Source organism: Poecilia latipinna, unplaced genomic scaffold, assembly GCF_001443285.1.
Source record: "Poecilia latipinna isolate Pla-1442-1.1 unplaced genomic scaffold, P_latipinna-1.0 Scaffold299, whole genome shotgun sequence".
Classification (NCBI taxonomy): Eukaryota; Metazoa; Chordata; class Actinopteri; order Cyprinodontiformes; family Poeciliidae; genus Poecilia; species Poecilia latipinna.
The window spans coordinates 182,731-201,674 of NW_015112915.1; the positions used below are offsets into that span (position 1 = coordinate 182,731).

An 18,944-nucleotide genomic window follows, 5' to 3' on the forward strand; every position below is an offset into this window, starting at 1 on the left:
AGCTTTTTAAATCCCTTATTCTGATGCTGCTACCCCAATAGATGATGGCAGAAGAAATTACACTCTCCACTGCAGATTTATTGAATGTATGTAGCATCTTGCAGCAAACCTTAACCCAATCTCATTAATTCCCAAATAAAAATCCCAAAATTCATTTTTGGGTTTAGATTTGGCGTGTCAACCCAAAATTACTGGCGGTCCCACACACCTGGATACCTCTTTCAAAACAGGCGCCCCTGGTTTAAACTCCTGCTGCTTGACCGATTCCGAATCGCAACAGAAAGGCTTCTTGAAGTCGTTTGATACGAGCCTTCTGATTGGTCTACTGAAACCGACTATCTGAAACACATAATGTGATTGGTTAAGATGACGTTGTGTTTTATTTTTTTCCATTCGATTGTTTCCCGTGTGAGTTAATGGCTCCTCCTGCTACGGAGAGAGACGGAGCTGGCACAGAGCAGTGAAACGGGGGTTAGCTGAAATACCACGGAGCGGGGTGAAAAAACAGCAATTACACCCCAAAAACAGGGAGGTTTAGGTCGCTATTGGAGGGGATATTTGGGGGAAAGGTCGTCTGGGTGGCTGTTCCAGTCGAGGGGCAATATTTTATCAGTGGGCAGTCGAGGATAGCGGCGTATTTTTCGACAACCAACTCCCCAGATGAACTCCCTCAGAGCCACCAACAGGAGACCCAGGCGAGTATCGAGGCCGCGCCCGGTGCAACCCGAACGAATCAACGGGGATAGAGGTAAGCTAGGCCACGGTCAGCTAATGGTATTAAACAAAGGTTTTTTAGGTGAAACCATTCTTTTATGTAACCCTCTTTGTCACTACCGAGCTACTTAGCAGGCCTGGAGGCGGCGGGGTTTTTTTCTTTAGGAAAACCCGAGGCTTCTCGCTCTGTGGCTCAGGCCAGGCCGCGCTTTGTTTGGCTTGAGTGATCGGGGCTATAGCTAGCTCACCAGGTTAGGAGGAGGAGGAGGCTGTGGGGGTTGTCTTAGCTTAATGCGTATGTAGCTAGGCGGACATCATAAATGGCTCATATATTCCCCAGCTTGAAGCTTAAGGGGCGGCCTAACACTCCGTAATCACAAGCTTCGTGGCCGCTCGGCTGCTGCATTCCCAGCTGTCACAGCAATTTGTGCGAGTGCAAACCTTTAGGACTGCCATTTTTGGGGTGTAACGTTAACAAAAACATTAGCAGCGGCTCCAGGGGCAATGCTAGCTGGTTGCTCTTGCCTCGGGAGGACACGCACATCAGCTGTGACAGAGGATACTGTGTGATTTGGGCTAATTACCCGGGGTCAGCCGAATAGCCTCAGATTTGTTACTTTGAAGCTCGTTTTGTTATCGGATTGTCGGTCTATGCTAGTGGCGGCTTGATTTGTTTACACCGCGGATTTGCCAGCTACGCAGTTCAGTTTTTAGCTGTTAGCAGTCGACATCGACTGCTGTCCCTGATTTGACAGCACCACAAAAGACCAGTGTGGTTGTGGCTGGGACAACGACAAATGCATACAGATCAGGATCTTTTCAGGGTAACTAACTACACATGAAAAGAGGTAGCTTATCTGCAGAAAGCGCATCTTCCGTTATCAATCACCAACCTTTGTCTGCTTTAACACCGAATGTGGGTCATACAATAACTATTAAACGATCGTATGTGGAGGCTAAATATTAAATAGTGTGTTTTATTAGCTGATATTTTTTTATGAAGCTTCAATTTAGATTGAATCATGAGAAAGAGCCAAAATTATAAAACACATTGCCATAAAATGTTCAGCACACCATTCTTGGTGTTCTGCTTTTTTTGTACTCATAATGAATGTCAGTTAATTTATTTTTTTATTGTCCCCTTGTTCACCACTATTGATGGCAACATAAAATATTCGTACATTATTTTCCAGAAGCATTTTACATTTAAAGCCTGAAATTGAATACAATAAAAATAAACATTTTATGGAATAAAGACCTTGCTCAAGTTAGCAAGCATGTATTTATGTATCAAGTCAGACTTTTTTATTCAAAACATAGCTACATAAAAACATTAGCTAACTGAACACAGTTTTGTTGGACCAAATGTTAATTTTTAAAAAATTATAATGTGCAATATTGTTGGTATTAGGGCAGTGGAAGTCCTCCCCACTGGTCTAATGTATTATCAATATTTAGCATGACAGTAAAAGTATAATACATCAATGTGCAACCTCTGATTGTAACTTTCCTAGTTATATTTATACTCCATGTAGCTTATGTGATGTTTTTAACAAGTGTGTTAATAAAATTTTCTAAATAGTTTTATATAATTTTCATCTACAAAGCAAGTAAAGATGTTTCAGAGACTTGAGACTTTTTAGTGTATAAACTTGAGGTGGTTACAGTATTTTGAAATCTGGGTTATTTTGTCCCTTAATTACAATCAAAATATTTTAAAATCCGATAGAACTAAAATATTCACCACAAATATTGGCAAAATTTCTAAAAGACAGTTTTCTTTTTTTTGTTGTTTTTTTTTCATATTGCCATACTTTGTGTTTTGACATTGTGACGAATTGAATGAAATATAATTTTATTTGTAAGGAAATAATCCAAAGGCAATTACACATGAGCAATCAAAGAACAAATTTGTAAAAATACAGGAAAGCATGACTGTCATTCTACACTGACATTATACTCAATTTGAATGTTCAAAATTTGAGGTATTTCCATTATTTCAATTTTTTTTACATATTACTTTTCAATTAGTCGCAATAAAAAGGCCTGAAGATTTTCTAACATATACATATGACTGTATGCTTCAGTTTAGAGATGCATCGATGAAGCTTTTCCTGACTGATTTCTGATATCTGAACTTGTGACCCTGATTTTGATCATTTTGTTGTTTTTCTTAGGGTTATAACATAATAGAGAGAAAATGTGCTGCAAGTTTTAGTTTTGAATCTGACAACAAAAAAAGGGGATTTAGATTATTTGAATTATTCTTCAAAGCATAACCTTTTTCTGATTGTTTTTTTTTTTTAATTCAGAAATGTGCATTAAAATTACATTCTATCATTGACTTTGGGTGCATTCACACCAGCCTTGTTTGGTCCGATTTAATCAAATTCTAGTTTGTTTGTCTAGATGGTCCGGTTCGTTGGAGAGGTGTGAGTAAATAATCGAACTCTGATGGAAACTCTGGTTCGCCAAAAAGCCTAGATTTTGGTTTGTTTAAAAGGATTGTGGTGCTGTTTGAATAGGTATGTGGATACCAAGTGGACCGGATACTGCTTTAACAGAAAAAAACAAGCTGTAGTGCAACAGCATTCTGGGTAAATACAAACTAAACAAACGCACAAGTTTATTGCTAGTGAGAGAAATGGCTCAACTCTTTAGCCAAAGACAAAACAAAAATCCTACAACCACTAAAATCTGACGCTACGCCATTTGTTTACATTTTACGAAGAAGAATGTTGCACTAATGTCTTTGTCAGAGGTTTTTGTGTCATTTTCTTCAGTGGTTCTTGGTGCAGCACCACCACAGGCGAGGTGTTGAACAGGTTTTTCAAACACTTTGGTTTGTTTGACACAGTGCAGTGTTAAAGCAAACCACCCCAGCTGAAAATGTAAAAAATGTTGCAATTTTCGTTCCCAGTCTAACTGAGTCTTCCAGACTACAAGGTGTGAAAACACTGAAAATGGTGGAAGTTCTATAAAGCATAGAGGGGGGAAATCTGACACTTTTAAGTACTGAGATGTCTATCGAGTTGATTGTTGCATCTCTACTTAACACCCACAATGCTTTTCTGTTTAGATGAGGAGGCTCCTGCGGCCGCTGCAGCAGAAATGGCTATCGAGGAGTCCGGCCCCGGCGCTCAGAACAGTCCCTACCAGCTTCGACGCAAGACCCTGCTTCCTAAGAGAACCACCGCTGCCTCTGCCACCGCCTCTGCCACCGCCTCTGCCTGCCCCAGCAAGGGCCTGATGGAGGTGAGCGTGAAAGCTGTTGCGCCTGTGCTTTGCTGCAGATTGCATTTTTACTGCAGATTGCATTTTTGCTGCGTGAAGAGGGGCGAGATACCGATTTGTTGTCGTATTCACTTTTGAATCCCTCTGAGCTTTAAATCTCTGCTGCATTTTCAGGGAGCTTCCACTTCATCAACAGATGCCTTCGGTCATCGAGCCAAGCGGGCACGAGTGTCCGGTAAGACCCACGACCTTCCAGGTGTGTTTAAGCTCTTCAGCATGATGGGCAGTGTTTACTAGTTTGATTTAGTCTTTCTTTCTTTTTTCTTTTTGCTGAGTTCCACTCTTGCACTGTTGCATTACAGTCCATCTGTACTGTAATGTTGACCTTTTCTTCAGACTTACACTGCCTTTTTTTGTGTGTGTGTGTATTTGTATATTTTTAGCAGCCCCAGCAGAGCAGTATCTGCAGCAGAAGCTTCCAGATGAGGTGGTTTTGAAGATTTTTTCCTACTTGCTGGAGCAGGACCTTTGCCAGGCGGCCTGCGTGTGCAAGAGATTCAGCCAGCTAGCAAACGACCCCATCCTATGGTAAGATGATTTGTTCTTACTTTATATCCTAATCAATAAGCAAAATAGACCTATAAGAGTCTGTACTTTTCCTTTCCCGATTTCAAGGAAACGGCTATACATGGAGGTTTTTGAGTACACGCGTCCCATGATGCATCCTGAGCCAGGCCGGTTTTACCAGGTCAGCCCTGAGGAGCACGAGCATCCAAACCCGTGGAAAGACAGCTTTCAGCAACTGGTTAGTACAACTTTGTTAATTAATTTATACATTTCTCTTCATTTAATGCTTTGTTCAGTTTGGACACCCCAACAACAAGATGCTGTTGTTCAGACTTCTTATAATCTGTTTGTTTTTTGTTAAAAAAATATTTTGTATAAGCTTCTGTAATGCCTTTTATTATTTAAACTGGTTTAATAACCTTGTTGAGTTTTTGTCAGTAATATTTGGTCATGTTGCATAAAAATAAACTCAACTATTGATATTGAATAGATTTGTAATTAGTGTTTCAACTTCCTTTCGTTTGTCGATGGTTTTAGTTTATTACGTCTGGATCAGGCGTTGGACAGAATGAGATTGTCACTGTATGAAACCTTTCAGCTAAAACAACGTTTTTACTCTATTGCTACAAGTTTTACATAAGTTTCAAATGTAAATCTTATTTAACATTGAATTAAAACTGAAAAGCACTAATCATAAGTATAGAACAAACGCTGGGAATGTTTAGCTTCGGTTTTCAGCTGCTTAACACGTTTGTGTAACACATTTGCCATCTTGCTCTGTATAACAAGCTGATGTTTGCTGGATACTTAGTTGGGCTATCTGCTCCGGTAGCCAGCCTGCAGATTGGCTGTACCTCTTAAGGCTCGTTTATTGTAATTTGAAGGCAGCATTATTTTAATAACAGTAGTTTGGTGCTTCTCTTGTTTTGAGAAATATATTAAAGGACTAAATTGGTTTTTCATTATAAAAAAACAAAAACAAACGAAAAGTAGCAACAATGGAAGGAGCAGTGTTGTGCTACTCTTTTCCTCATATAGATAAAAAAAAAAAAACAGGTCGCTCTGGTTTTTTCTAGCATCTCATCAATATGACTTTAAACCAGAGGAGCAATATGACTGCAGATGTTAACGGTGTTGTAGTAGGCTCATAACTGGTCAGGATATCTAGTTTTGAAGAATCTACAGCTGAGTACCCTGCTATCTTTGTGAAAACTATTACCTCTCATTATACAGTCCGGGTTTGAAGCGATTGTATATCAGCGTTGGTGGTGTTTTCACTTTTAACAAGCAAAATTACCTACAGAAGCTGATATCCAACCTACATTCACTAGTTTTGATGTTTTTGTGTTGCAGTACAAAGGTGCACACGTAAAGCCCGGCTTTGCTGAACATTTCTACAGTAACCCCGGCCGATACAAAGGCAGAGAGAATATGCTGGTAAGTCCAAACCCTCAGCTGGAAGATAAAACGGTTGATTACCGTTCGATCATCACTTCTCTAAATTGTGGAAGGATGCGCTAGTTTTGCCTGAAAGTGTTTGTGTCTCTCCTCTCGCAGTATTACGACACCATTGAGGACGCTCTCGGCGGTGTTCAAGAAGCCCATTTTGACGGTCTCATCTTTGTTCATTCTGGCATCTATACCGATGAGTGGATTTATATAGAGTCTCCCATCACCATGATTGGTGCAGGTATGTGGCCATCATAAAGAGACGCTGAAGATTTGCTAATTCTTCTATAGGCAGTCTGTATGCTTACCAACCTCTCTGTTTGATGGATGGTCTCCGCTTCCCTCTCAGCACCTGGTAAAGTAGCAGACAAAGTCGTCATAGAGAATACTAGAGATTCAACGTTTGTCTTCATGGAGGGTTCAGAGGATGCATATGTGGGATACATGACCATTAAGGTAAACAAATACCCTCTTGTCATATTTTTCTTAATGTTGTCATAATAAATACAAATATTTTTAGTACTAATTCATAATAAGGAATATAATCATTAGTTTAGAACATGGGATTTTTCTGTTTAACTAAAAGAAAATGTATAGTTCATCTACAAAAATTGCAGATTTGGATGTTTTCAGGTTTCTGATATTACTAAGAAATCCAGTTTTGTTTTTTGTTTTTCTCCCATCAGAAAAAGCTTCCTCGTTGCATGAATTTTGAAATGTTGAAAGCCTTTTGGAAAGTTTTGCATAAATAACAGGCTGTGCATTCTCTCCAGTATTCACACAGACTGCTGTTTTGGTAAAGCTAGCCATGCTAATTGCTATTATAAGATGTTAAACCAGGTTCTCGCTGCTCAATTACCTTCTGTCTCAGACAAAATCTTTTTTTCATGAAGGAATTGTAAGCAGATTTCTGTCAGCGTGTGTGAATTGTAGATTTGTGGTCATTCAGTGCGAGTGTTACGTCCAGTAGTGGGACATTTTCTGGGAGGGTCTTACAGAGTGTCTGCAGCAACGTACATCTGATGATTGTCTTACTTTGAAAAGCTGTAACTGCATCCGCATCTTTCTCCCTTTGCACTTCCTTTTCTCACCCTTCTTGGGGTTCGACTCCAGTAATAAACAAGTCAAGCACTCTGACATGAGTTACATCTAAGGTTTTATTGATATCAAGCTTTCAGTACGACATGTTCAAGTTCTGTATGTTTTTTTTTTTTTAATCTGTGTGGAGGGTCTAAGACGGCAATCTCACAATTATTTTGAAATGCATGAAAACCTTGTTTAACAGAGACCGCTCTCTCACAACACTGTAGCCTCTGCACTAAAACAAATGACTGCAAATGACAGAAAGTGTAGAATAATATACAGTGCTGTGAAAAGTAGATATGTTGCTTTCTGAGTTTTTTTTAGCTATTAGAAGTTATCTTTTAGTCATTTATTATATCTGCAGGTTACGTAATAATCAGGAGTGGGTTTGTGAAACTGAGCTCACAATGCAAGACCGCAACTTCCTACTTCATAAAATGTAAACAAAAATGGAGTGGCGTGAGAATTTGCCCGTTGGAGGATTTCTCTTTTGTTTTGATAAAAGCCCATGAGCCATTTCTCCCTCTTATAGTGCAACACTCGCATGTTTTTAAGTGCATCAGAGTTTGCTTTTTTGGTCAGCGTCAGTTCGATTGGACATTCATACCTGCGCAAACGAACCAGATTTCTAGACAAATGAACTAGAGTTTAATTAAAACAGGTCCATCTAAAATGCTGTGCTATTAATACAGTGGAATAACTTGGGATTTTAATGAGATCTGCAATGATTGAAGTATCTATAAAAGCTGATTCAAAGACTTTGAACCAGTTTTTATAGATAAGGCAAAAGAATAGCAGTGTGTGCTCTCTATTAAGCAAGGTTACGTAAATGGTGCGAACCATAATCATCCTATTTCCTCATTATATTATAACTCAGCTGGTCGCGGCTCCAACACCTACAGAGTGCTGTGTGGATGTGGTGGGCAGACAGAAGTGCTGTCTGCACTCCTGTCCTCTGTCTGACCTCGGCTTCTGTTCCCTCTTCAGTTTAATCCAGATGATAAATCGGCGCAGCATCACAACGCCCACCACTGTCTGGAGATCACAGTCAACTGCAGCCCCAACATCGACCACTGCATCATCCGCTCCACATGCACAGGTAACCACACACACACCAACGCCTCCTGTTCCAGTCAGAGGACGCTTCATCACATTTCCTTATAATCTGATAAACCCACACTTTGCAGCAGTAGTGTGTACTGAAAGGATTTTAGTTTGTGATAAGTAGACATGATCCCTATATTTGGTATAATAAACTGACATTTAATACTGGACACTTCAAACTTGCTTATTTTGGTTTAGCAGGTAATAAAAATGGAAAAGTAAAGTGCAAACATTTGTTTTTTGGTCACACGTCTGAACTGGTGTTTGATCAAGTTATTTTATTTTTCAAGTAGCTTTTTTTTTTAATTGGTTCTCAGTTTGGATTATAGTCTGGATTGATGGTTGATTGAAGAACATTCCTGGTTTAATATTTGTACACTTTAACTCTTTGAGACCTACGTTTAAAATCTCCGCCTGGATATTTTTGCTTATTTTAATTGTACGCAGTTCTTTAAATGTCCTGTGAGTAAACATATATTTGCCCATTTCTCCATAACAACTAGAACTTTCGATATCTAGCAAGTTATCGTTGTAATTTACCATCCATTAACAGAGTTCCCTTCAGATTAATTTCCATAATAACCCAATATTGGCTGGAAAGCGAAACGTTTCCCCTTTTAGAAAACGTTGGAATTTTTCAGATGGCGCCAAATGTGAAGCAAACTCTTTTTGCGTTTTAATGTAGAAATATCTGTGTTGAAAAAGTCAAATCACCCTGCTGAGAAATAGACCCAGTAACTCACAAAAATGAAATGAAAGAATTACATGTCGATACCCGTTACTGCTGGTTGATGGGTTTATAGATCAAAAACGGTGGGAAGTCTTAGATTTGATGCATTTATTTATCCCAAAGGGAAATTTAATGTCGTCTTAACTCAGATCATCCAAGTATCCTTGTGATGCTGTTAGTAATAAGTCTTACAATGAATTTGAAGAGGCCTCTTTATGTTTTGTATCTTTAATGATGCACAAACTTAATAAAAATATGTTTATTGTTGAGCAAGAAAAAAAATACAATAAACTAATTTTTGCATTTTTTTTTTTTAATGTAATGAATTTTGTGGCCAGTTGTTTAAATTTGCCAGTTTTGGCCTACAGGGCAAAAGGTTTTAGACAGTCTATACAAACACCTTTCAAATACACTCTAGATGCTTTCCATTAATATATTGTTAAAGTTTTAAAATCTGTATATTTATACAGAAAAAGATGCCTTTTTTTTTTTTAGGTTTTTATGTTTTGTGCAGGGATTTGAGGTTTATTATTATATACGTAAAAACAGTATTGAGCTCACTTGAAATGTTTTTTTGAACAGTACAGCACATTTAAACACACCAAAAGGTTGTCTGCCTTTTGCAAAATAATCTGCAATAAACTTTCTTTCAAATGATTCAGAAAGTGCAATTAGGAATTATAAATAATAAAGTATGATGTAGCTCAAAACACAAAGCATAGGGTTACACTGAATAGATCTGCCACATTGTCACAGAAACCTGATCTATTATTTTTTTTTAATACCGATACAGATATGAGTATCGGATCGGTGCATCTCCAGTTTTGTAAGACCTTTATTTTCGTCTTTGTGTCCAGTGGGTTCAGCCGTGTGTGTGAGCGGACAGGGCGCCTGTCCAACCATCAAACACTGCAACATCAGCGACTGTGAGAACGTGGGTCTGTACATCACAGACCACGCACAGGTAAAATCAAGCGGCACGATTTAACCAGCGACATGCAACACAAAGAGTCTCGCCGACCGAAAGCTTTTTGTCTTTGCAGGGCATTTATGAGGACAATGAAATCAGCAACAACGCGCTGGCGGGAATTTGGGTGAAGAACCACGGTAACCCCATCATTAGGCGTAACCACATTCATCACGGACGAGATGTAGGAGTGTTCACGTTCGATCACGGCATGGTGAATGGAGCTACGACACGTCTTACCCCGAGCGACTCCTTCACACAACCTCACCTGTGTGTGTCTTTTTTCCCCATTTGTTGTAGGGTTACTTTGAGAACTGTAACATCCATAGAAATCGCATAGCTGGCTTTGAGGTGAAGGCGTACGCCAACCCCACGGTGGTCCGCTGCGAGATCCACCACGGCCAAACGGGAGGCATCTACGTCCACGAAAAGGGGCGGGGCCAATTTATAGAAAACAAAATCTATGCCAATAACTTCGCTGGTGTTTGGATCACGTCCAACAGCGACCCGACGATACGGTAAGATCGCAGACATCCCAGAAGCAGAGTTCATATAAGTGCTTGAAATCCTTGAAAATCCTTTAAGTTCAGTTTGGTGTCTCCAGGGTTTTGGAAAGTGCTTGATTTCTGTATAACGTCCTTGAAAGTGTTTAATATTCAAACAGCACAGTTTTGTAATAAAGTGAAATCTATCATGTGGTTAAATTTGGAAAACTGTTCTTACAGTTGAAACTAGATATTTTTCTACACCAAATAAAAAAAACTTCTTTTCTTGCTTTAGTTAAAATTACCTAAATTATTTATATACGCTTAACGCCAGAAAACTTTGCAAGAGCATCTTTTAACATGATATGTTTGGATTGTTTCAGTGTAATAAATATTATTCTTAACGGCTCAGTGACTTATTAAAATAAAGGTTGGCTTATATTTTACACCTTAAACAACTTTATTGAAATTGTTGTTAAATTAGTGTTTTGTTCTTGGACCAATCAGGCGTACAGGGTGTGTGAAAGAGACACATTTCAAAACATAATTTTTTGTTATATTTTAGTGGATTACTATTGCAAGTCATTATTAATAACAGTAATAAATATCATTTAGAATTGAAGCTTTTATTGTAGTTCATTTGTGTTGTTTTTATCTCTTTGGTGCTGCAAAAGTTTGCAAACTGACCTTGAAAGTTCCTGAAAAGTGTACAAATTTGTTTGTTTCACCTTATTCCTTCTTCTTGTTTTCAGTGGAAATGCTATATTCAACGGTAACCAAGGTGGAGTGTACATATTTGGAGACGGCCGTGGGTTAATAGAAAGTAACGACATCTATGGTAACGCCTTGGCTGGGATTCAGATCCGAACAAACAGCTGCCCCATTGTAAGGCACAACAAAATCCACGATGGGCAGCATGGAGGCATCTACGTGGTAAATGCCTCCTCCTTAAATCTTTGTCCAAATCCACTGTAGCAGGGGGAGAAATGTGATCCTGTGATGAGCGGTCCTGTGTTTTATTTCAGCATGAGAAAGGCCAGGGAGTGATTGAGGAGAACGAGGTTTACAGCAACACGCTGGCTGGAGTCTGGGTGACCACAGGGAGCACTCCTGTCCTCCGCAAGAACCGCATCCACAGCGGCAAACAGGTACACAAAAATCACCTTGCTTATGGTTTATTTACTTATCTGCTACTGCATGTCAGGATTTTCCTGTGTTTCAAAGAAAACAAATAATGAGGTTTTAGCAAATGTATACATTTTCTTTCACCAGCCACAGAGGCTGGTTTAAGAAAATTATCATTTCTACCAACAACTTGACAAAACATAATTTTCTTCTTAAAGACATGAGCATTTAGGCCTGTCACAATAAATCAATTAATCGCATATTAATTAAAGACAGCTCATTAATTTCTTATTATTTTTCTAATTTCTCTCTCTTCCTACCAATTTTGTTTTCAGAGACTTCATAATTAATTTTGTCTGTTTTTGTTTAGTATTTAGGATAGTTAGAATGTCTTCCATTTCCATTGTTAAATGTTCATTAGAGTTTAATTATTTTTATCTTTGAAAGTATGTTATTGCATTATTATGACATTATATTACATCAAAACTGTCTCAAAGCAACAATATTATCATTTATAGCAATAATGTCTAGACAATTTATCGTGTAGCGAAAATTTGTTATTGTGACAGGCCTGTGTGTGATATTTGTCTTAAATTCAAAAACCTTATTATGGAGAAAATGCTGTACTATTAAAAAAATAAAAACAAAAAGTTAACAGTAAACTGTGGTAGTTTCCTTAAATATTCAGATGGATGCATGAGCTGCCAATTTACACCCACATACCCATCTGTTTCATAAAACTTTATTTTCCTAATGTATTCTTTCTGAATTACAGAAGTCGATAATCATAAAAATGCTCAAGTGTGGTGTAAATGTTAATTTAACTGCTTATTATTTTGCAGAAATTTAACATTGAACCAAATATCCTTTGATAATTTTTGGTTATCTCATTGTGAATTATATTTTTAGTATCACCATTAAACACTGTATTTCTAGCTTTAAGAAATATGCAAAAGGTAAACTGGCCATTTTTCCTTTTTGCCACTAATTTAATGTTTTTTGTCCTTTAGGTTGGCGTGTATTTCTATGACAATGGCCACGGCGTGTTGGAAGACAATGACATCTACAATCACATGTACTCTGGTGTACAGATAAGGTAACAACTCTGAATACCTGCGTATTCAAAGAAAACACTGAATGAGATGAAGATATTTTTCTTTTCAGTCCAAAATTTCAAATGAAATCGTTTAGTTTGTTGCCAAAACATAATCCTAGTCCCATGCTACAGTAATCCTGTTGAAATCAATGCTATGTATGTAATTTACACCCAAGTATTTCTGCAGTGCAGTAAAATTAACCTGGAGAATAAATTAGTATTTTTATGGGAACTAAAACACAATAGCTAACTATTTTTTCCTCATTAAAACAATTTTTTCTTGGAATTTTAGGACATTCGTCTGGTAAATGATGTTCATTGTGTCTATATTGTTGTAATTAGACAAACAATCTAGCATAATGGTCCTAAAACTGCATCGTAAGGGATGATTGGGGTAAAAGCCACTTTTTGAAATATTTTCTGTCATTTGTAAATTCTTTTTTATAAAAGAAAACCATTAAAAAATGATTAAAATCAAATCTGGTTTGAAAAAATCAGAGATGTTATTTTTAAACCGTACTACTCAGACCTACTATCAAGGGATTTTTGAGGCGAGTGAGGGTATCTGAAAGCCATTAATCAGAAAGTATCCATACTTTGAACTTGATAAAACCAGATTATTTTACTCAATCATGTATTGAAACTCGTCTTCCTTTGAAATCAGCAGAAAATAATTGAGTCTGTCTTAATTGGCAGGACGGGAAGCAACCCAAAGATACGGCGCAATAAGATCTGGGGAGGGCAGAATGGAGGGATTTTGGTCTACAACTCAGGTTTGTATTTACGTCTCTCACGGCACCAGTGGGACGTCCAACGTGGAGTCAATGCTTCATCTAACGCTGCTGTTATGTCGCAGGGTTGGGCTTCATCGAGGACAATGAAATCTTTGACAATGCCATGGCGGGAGTGTGGATCAAGACAGACAGCAATCCTACATTGCGGAGGAATAAGATCCATGACGGCAGAGATGGAGGCATCTGCATCTTCAACGGAGGCCGAGGTACAGAAACTCAGCTGTCACAAGATCGAGTGCACTCACAAATCTTGACAAATGTTAATTAAATAAATGGTTTATTAGATTTAAATTGGCTCCATAAACTAATAACGTCAGCTCAGATCTTCTTTAAATGTTGTAGTTTAGCCACTATCCAGCAGAGGGTGCCACTGGCCAGCCTTAAGCCAGTTGATACAGAAACAAACATGGAGGAGTCATACTAGAATGGGAAAGAGAAACGGTTCCAACATAGACTGTGGGTTTGAAAATGGGCTTTATGCGGTTCTGTTTTTAAATAAAAATACTCAACAAGCTCCATAACGGCGCTCATTCAGCCGAAGCGGCGCCAACTTCTCGATCAAAAATTACAGATTTACTAACGGGAAATAATTGTAACATGATGGAAAAAAAGCATCTTGCCAATAAGCACGGTTGATTTTGATGACTGTCGTGAGTTAATGAACTTCATGGAGCGAAGTTTTATCATTTCTTCAAGAGCAAATTATGCATCTCTGAATTAAGAGCTTCATATATTCTTTTCATCTTTAGTTTTTATATTCAGTAACCTAAGAGATCAATTAACTTTAAATTAAATCCTCAACCGATAACTCGCAGCCCTATTTTTAGTGCAGCTCGCCTTCTGTTTCAATCCAGATGTAATTTATTGAGATCCAGATGTTCCCAACATGTTCTGTTGAAGCGTATGAAGAAACATCTTCCCTGCAGGTTTGCTAGAAGAGAACGACATCTTCAGGAACGCGCAGGCCGGCGTGCTCATCAGCACCAACAGCCATCCCACGCTCCGCAAGAACCGCATTTTTGACGGCTTTGCTGCAGGTTGGCATCACAGACTCTTCTAGAGCAAAAACTACATCGTTTGGTCTCCTTTTGGCTTACAGTTGACGTGTCGTTCACTAAACCAGGTATTGAAATCACTAACCACGCAACGGCAACGTTGGAGGGCAACCAGATCTTCAACAACCGCTTCGGGGGGCTTTTTCTGGCCTCAGGAGTTAATGTCACCATGAAAGGTAAAAGGTTGTTTATGTCCGTTACAGCTGGGCATGTTGTGGCTGTGCTACACTGCAAAAACACAAAGTTTAAAAGAATATTTTAACATTTTCTACTGCAAATATCTTTGTATACTTGAAACGAGGCAAAACTAACTTAGAAGTAACTTTTCAGCAAATATTGGAGCTTGTTTAAGTAAATATCTACTTAATATTGATCAAAAATATACCAGCTCCAATGGCTGATTATTTCGCTTATAACAAGACATTTTTTTTGCCAGTGTGACTAGTAATTTCTTATCAATATTAAGGCTTTATTGACTTAAACAAGCTCCTGTATTTTGCTAAAAGTTGTAGATTTTGTCTTATTTCAAGTGTACAAAGAAACTCAACCAAAAATACTTTATCTTATGTTTTCACAGTTTATATCTGCTTACTAACTATTAAATGTTCCCCATCAGATAATAAAATTCAGAATAATCAGGATGCCATTGAGAAGGCGGTGAGCAGAGGACAGTGTCTCTACAAGATCTCCAGCTACACCAGTTACCCCATGCACGACTTCTATAGGTAAAAAAAAAACTTAAATGGGTCTGATTTATCATTTTTATTGCCGTTTTAAGTTTTTATTTAAAGGATTTATTTGGTTTTCTAGGTGTCACACCTGTAATACAACAGATAGGAATGCCATCTGTGTTAACTGCATCAAAAAGTGTCACCAAGGACACGACGTAGAGTTTATACGACACGATCGGTGAGCTTCTTTCGTTCTTTATTTTTAAATTTCGTCAGTTAAATTCATATTTGCTTCCTTTTTTTTGTTTCCAAAGCTCGTTAGAAAAATGCCTCCAGACTTTGAGAAAATCTTCCAGTTGACGTTTCTTTAGAGGACAGGCGTGTTGATTTAAAACTTTTATTAAAAACGTGATTAAACCATAAGTTTCATGGTTTTCCTCAAGTTTTACAGAGCACAATCGGTCGCCTACAGATGTTAATTTTATTGATTCACGCTCTCCTCCAGGTTTTTCTGCGACTGCGGCGCAGGAACGTTGTCCAACCCGTGTACGCTGGCCGGAGAGCCCACACATGACACGGACACTCTGTACGACTCGGCGCCGCCCATCGAGTCCAACACGCTACAACATAACTGAAGGCGGCGGCTCGAGTTAACGCCCTCATATAAGCAAACAAACACATTGCATTACACACAGCTACACACACAGTTACACACACACTCACACACACCCAGTTCTAAACGTGCATCCGCCTGCAGCTATAAGGACCCAGAGAGACTCTGAGCTCAGCGCTCTCAGTGGAAGAGGCTGCAGAGGAAGCGTCAGCCGCACTCGCTGCAGCGGGTCACTAGAGGGAGCCGTGGAGCTTCCTGAAGCGATTCTTCGCTGCAGACTGTAAACAAAGAAGACTGGGAAGGGTGGGTCGCTCTGAGGGGCTTTCAAGGTCCACCTGGTGGCACTTAAGGCATGAAGATCTCCACACAGCTAATCCTCTTATGAACCGCGGTTAAAAAGACTTCCTGCTTCCTTGCAGCTGCCATCCCCATTGGATTAAAAACAAAAAAAAGGAAAAGGTTGATCGTGCGTGTGTGTATGTGTGTGTGTATGAGAGCGAGAGAGAGAGAAATGGAGCACTTGGGCTTTTTTTAAAAAAAAAAATATATATATATATATATATATATGTTCTGATGAATGGATTTTATTTCAATGCTTTCTCATGTAGTTTTGTATTTTCAAGCAAAAAGCTGACTGTATTTGAATGTCTTTTATTTTATTATATATTATTATAATTATTATTTTTGTTTTTTCCTTTGGTTAGCGTCCCTTCCCCTCCCAACCTCCCGCCACGTCGGACTGCAGAAGCTGAAAGGTTCCAGTGGTGAATTTCTTTCTGTGAAAGAGAAGCTTGTTAACACTAAACCCTCTCCTGTGAGTTAGTTTAAATGGCCGGTGGAGGAGCTCCACACTTGTATAAAGAGGTGTGTGTAAATGTGTGTCGTGTACAGTGCAAACTTTGTGTGTGTGTGTGTGTGTGTGTTTATATGTTGATGCAGTCAGTGTTTTGTGGAGAGGGTTTCAATAGGGGGCGCCACAGCCCCCTTTTTAACTGGAACCTGGTCAGTCTGCAGCGCCCTGTATCCCTTCCCCTCCCCCACCCGTTTCTGCCCTCCTCCCAGTGTATCGTGGTGACTTTGGCTCCTCATGCAGCCTGAATCGTATGCATGTACCATAACATCTAGACTTAATATATTGTGAAGTATTCAATAACCATTAGTAGATGCTAGTTGAAATTCAAAAAGGGGTATACTTTCTTAGAAAGACAAAAGAAAACTGAAAACTTGCCATTTCTAAGAAAATAAAACTTTATTAGATCAAACATGTCTGGGTTTTCATTCACTTGCTCTGATTTAAAATGTCCAGTGGAGCTAAATAGGCATCTCTAAGTTAAAATAAAGTTTTCTGTTTTTGTTTTTTTATTTGACTCAAAAAAGAAAAACTGCAAAAACAGCATAGGAGTGGTCTAGTTTGTAGTGGAAATATCTTAATTAGAAATAAAACTAAAATGATCTTACAAGTAACTTTTCGGCAAAATATAGGAGCTTGTTTTAAGTCAATAACTGGTTAATACTGAATTTTTTTTAAGTATAGTTAAGATTATTTCACTTATAAGATACTTTTCCCTTGTCATAAGTAAAATATTCTGATTGATTGAACCAGAACATTTTCATCAATATTGAGGAATTTACTTAAAAACAAGCTCTTACATATTTCTGAAAAGTTACTTCTAACTTTATTTTATTTCTGGTTTACATTATTTTACATTACTTTCTTTAACTTTGTATTTTTGCATTATACAGTTGATGTTTACAATCGGACTCCCCCTCCTCCCCGCCCCAGTATATCAAAATCAAACCAAATGTGTCTTGATTTTGGTTAGAATTACCATTTTCTAAAATAAATAATTATTTCTCTATTCCAAAATAGAGAAATAATGTTAGAAATGTCTTCAAAGTCAATCTGACATATTTCCACCATGTTTGGAAGCCTTTCTTTTCCTGGATTTATGGTAAACATGTCCTATAAATTAAATAATCTGCCAGTACTTTTTCCATCAATATCAAGGAATTATTTACTTAATACAAGCTCTTATATATTTCTGCAAAGTTACTTTTGATCTCATTTTAAATGTAAAAAGATATTTACACTGGAAAGTAAACCAAAAACACTTGGTAAGATTTTGTTTTTGCAGTGTATAGAGTGTAAATCCAAAGTTTGATGCCTGTGTCATTATTCCTGTCTTTTCCTCATCAACTCTTTACTTCTATTATTGGTCTGGAGTAATATTTTATCCTTAAAAGTCATGTTTTTCATTAGCTGAAAGCAGGAAAAAAGGTTTCAAAACATCAGTCTGTAATCAACATAATGTTTCACTTATTGAACATGACTGTATAAAAGAAAACCATGGACAGCCAAACCTAATGCGAGAAGGTCAAAACATCGTGGTTTGCTTTCTTGCTGTGCTTTGCAGATGGAACTAAACCGCCTCTGTTCTGTGCGTCGAGTCACAGGTCTTTGGGTTGTCACTTCAATTACACGCAGTGAAACTCGTGTTGTAATTTTATGAAACGTGACCAACAGTGGAAAAATGCAGAACACAAGGTTGACACTGGAAAAGCGTGAAGCGTGACAGGAATGAGCCGATGGGACCAGATAATGCGACCACCACCGACATTTTATATGTGCAAATGCCTGCAGGGTCGCCATCACACCTCGTTATTCCAGGCAGAATTTGAATTATGACCAGCTTCTTGGAAATGTCGATCCGCAGAACATGCTTGTTTTGACACAGAGACCTGCTCCAGAGCGGCGCACCGCAGGGATTTTATTCCCCGGTGGCGAAACAAAATGTGCCATGAAAACCCAAAAACTCATAATTCTCAGAAGCTCGCAGTTTGTGGCGTCCTCATTTAGATTGGTACAAAGACGATGCAGAAAGGTTTTTTTCTCCTCAACATTTGCTACAGCCAATCTGAACTTAAATGAGACAAAATCTCTCCTGTTTTAGGTGAGTTATAAAGACGATTTAGCAAAATCATTGCTTTTTCTTAACTTTTTCTCCGCCTGTATATATATATATATATATATATATATATATATATATATATATATATATTTTTTTTTTTTTTTTTACTTATTTTAATTGTACGTAGTTCATTAAATGTCTTCTGAGTAAATATATTTGCCCATTTATCGATAACTGGAACTTTCAATATCTAGGAAGTAATTTTATTTATTTATCGTCCATTAAAAGAGCGCCCCTCAGATTAATTTCAACCCCTGCTACGGCGGTGGTGAAAAAAACGTAATAACC

General features: G+C 38.1%; 1 protein-coding gene across 4 annotated transcripts; it reads left to right on the forward strand.

The window, feature by feature from the left end:
* Positions 1-408: 408 nt before the first annotated feature.
* On the forward strand, positions 409-16,139 carry fbxo11b (F-box protein 11b). 4 transcript variants are annotated; one of them, XM_015034457.1, is made up of 22 exons: positions 409-748; positions 3,794-3,969; positions 4,123-4,204; positions 4,392-4,536; positions 4,624-4,753; positions 5,869-5,952; positions 6,073-6,205; positions 6,314-6,420; positions 8,035-8,146; positions 9,739-9,845; positions 9,925-10,062; positions 10,149-10,366; positions 11,086-11,266; positions 11,359-11,481; positions 12,469-12,554; positions 13,251-13,327; positions 13,411-13,554; positions 14,275-14,385; positions 14,472-14,579; positions 15,020-15,128; positions 15,214-15,312; positions 15,580-16,139. In XM_015034457.1, exons 1-22 carry the CDS (start codon positions 661-663, stop codon positions 15,707-15,709), a joined length of 2,688 nt encoding a protein of 895 aa, XP_014889943.1. In that variant the 5' UTR covers positions 409-660; the 3' UTR covers positions 15,710-16,139. The 4 variants fall into 4 exon arrangements, with proteins under 4 accessions (XP_014889943.1, XP_014889944.1, XP_014889945.1 ...); XM_015034458.1 differs by having other exon boundaries at positions 4,395-4,536; XM_015034459.1 differs by having other exon boundaries at positions 4,123-4,183.
* Positions 16,140-18,944: the final 2,805 nt, after the last annotated feature.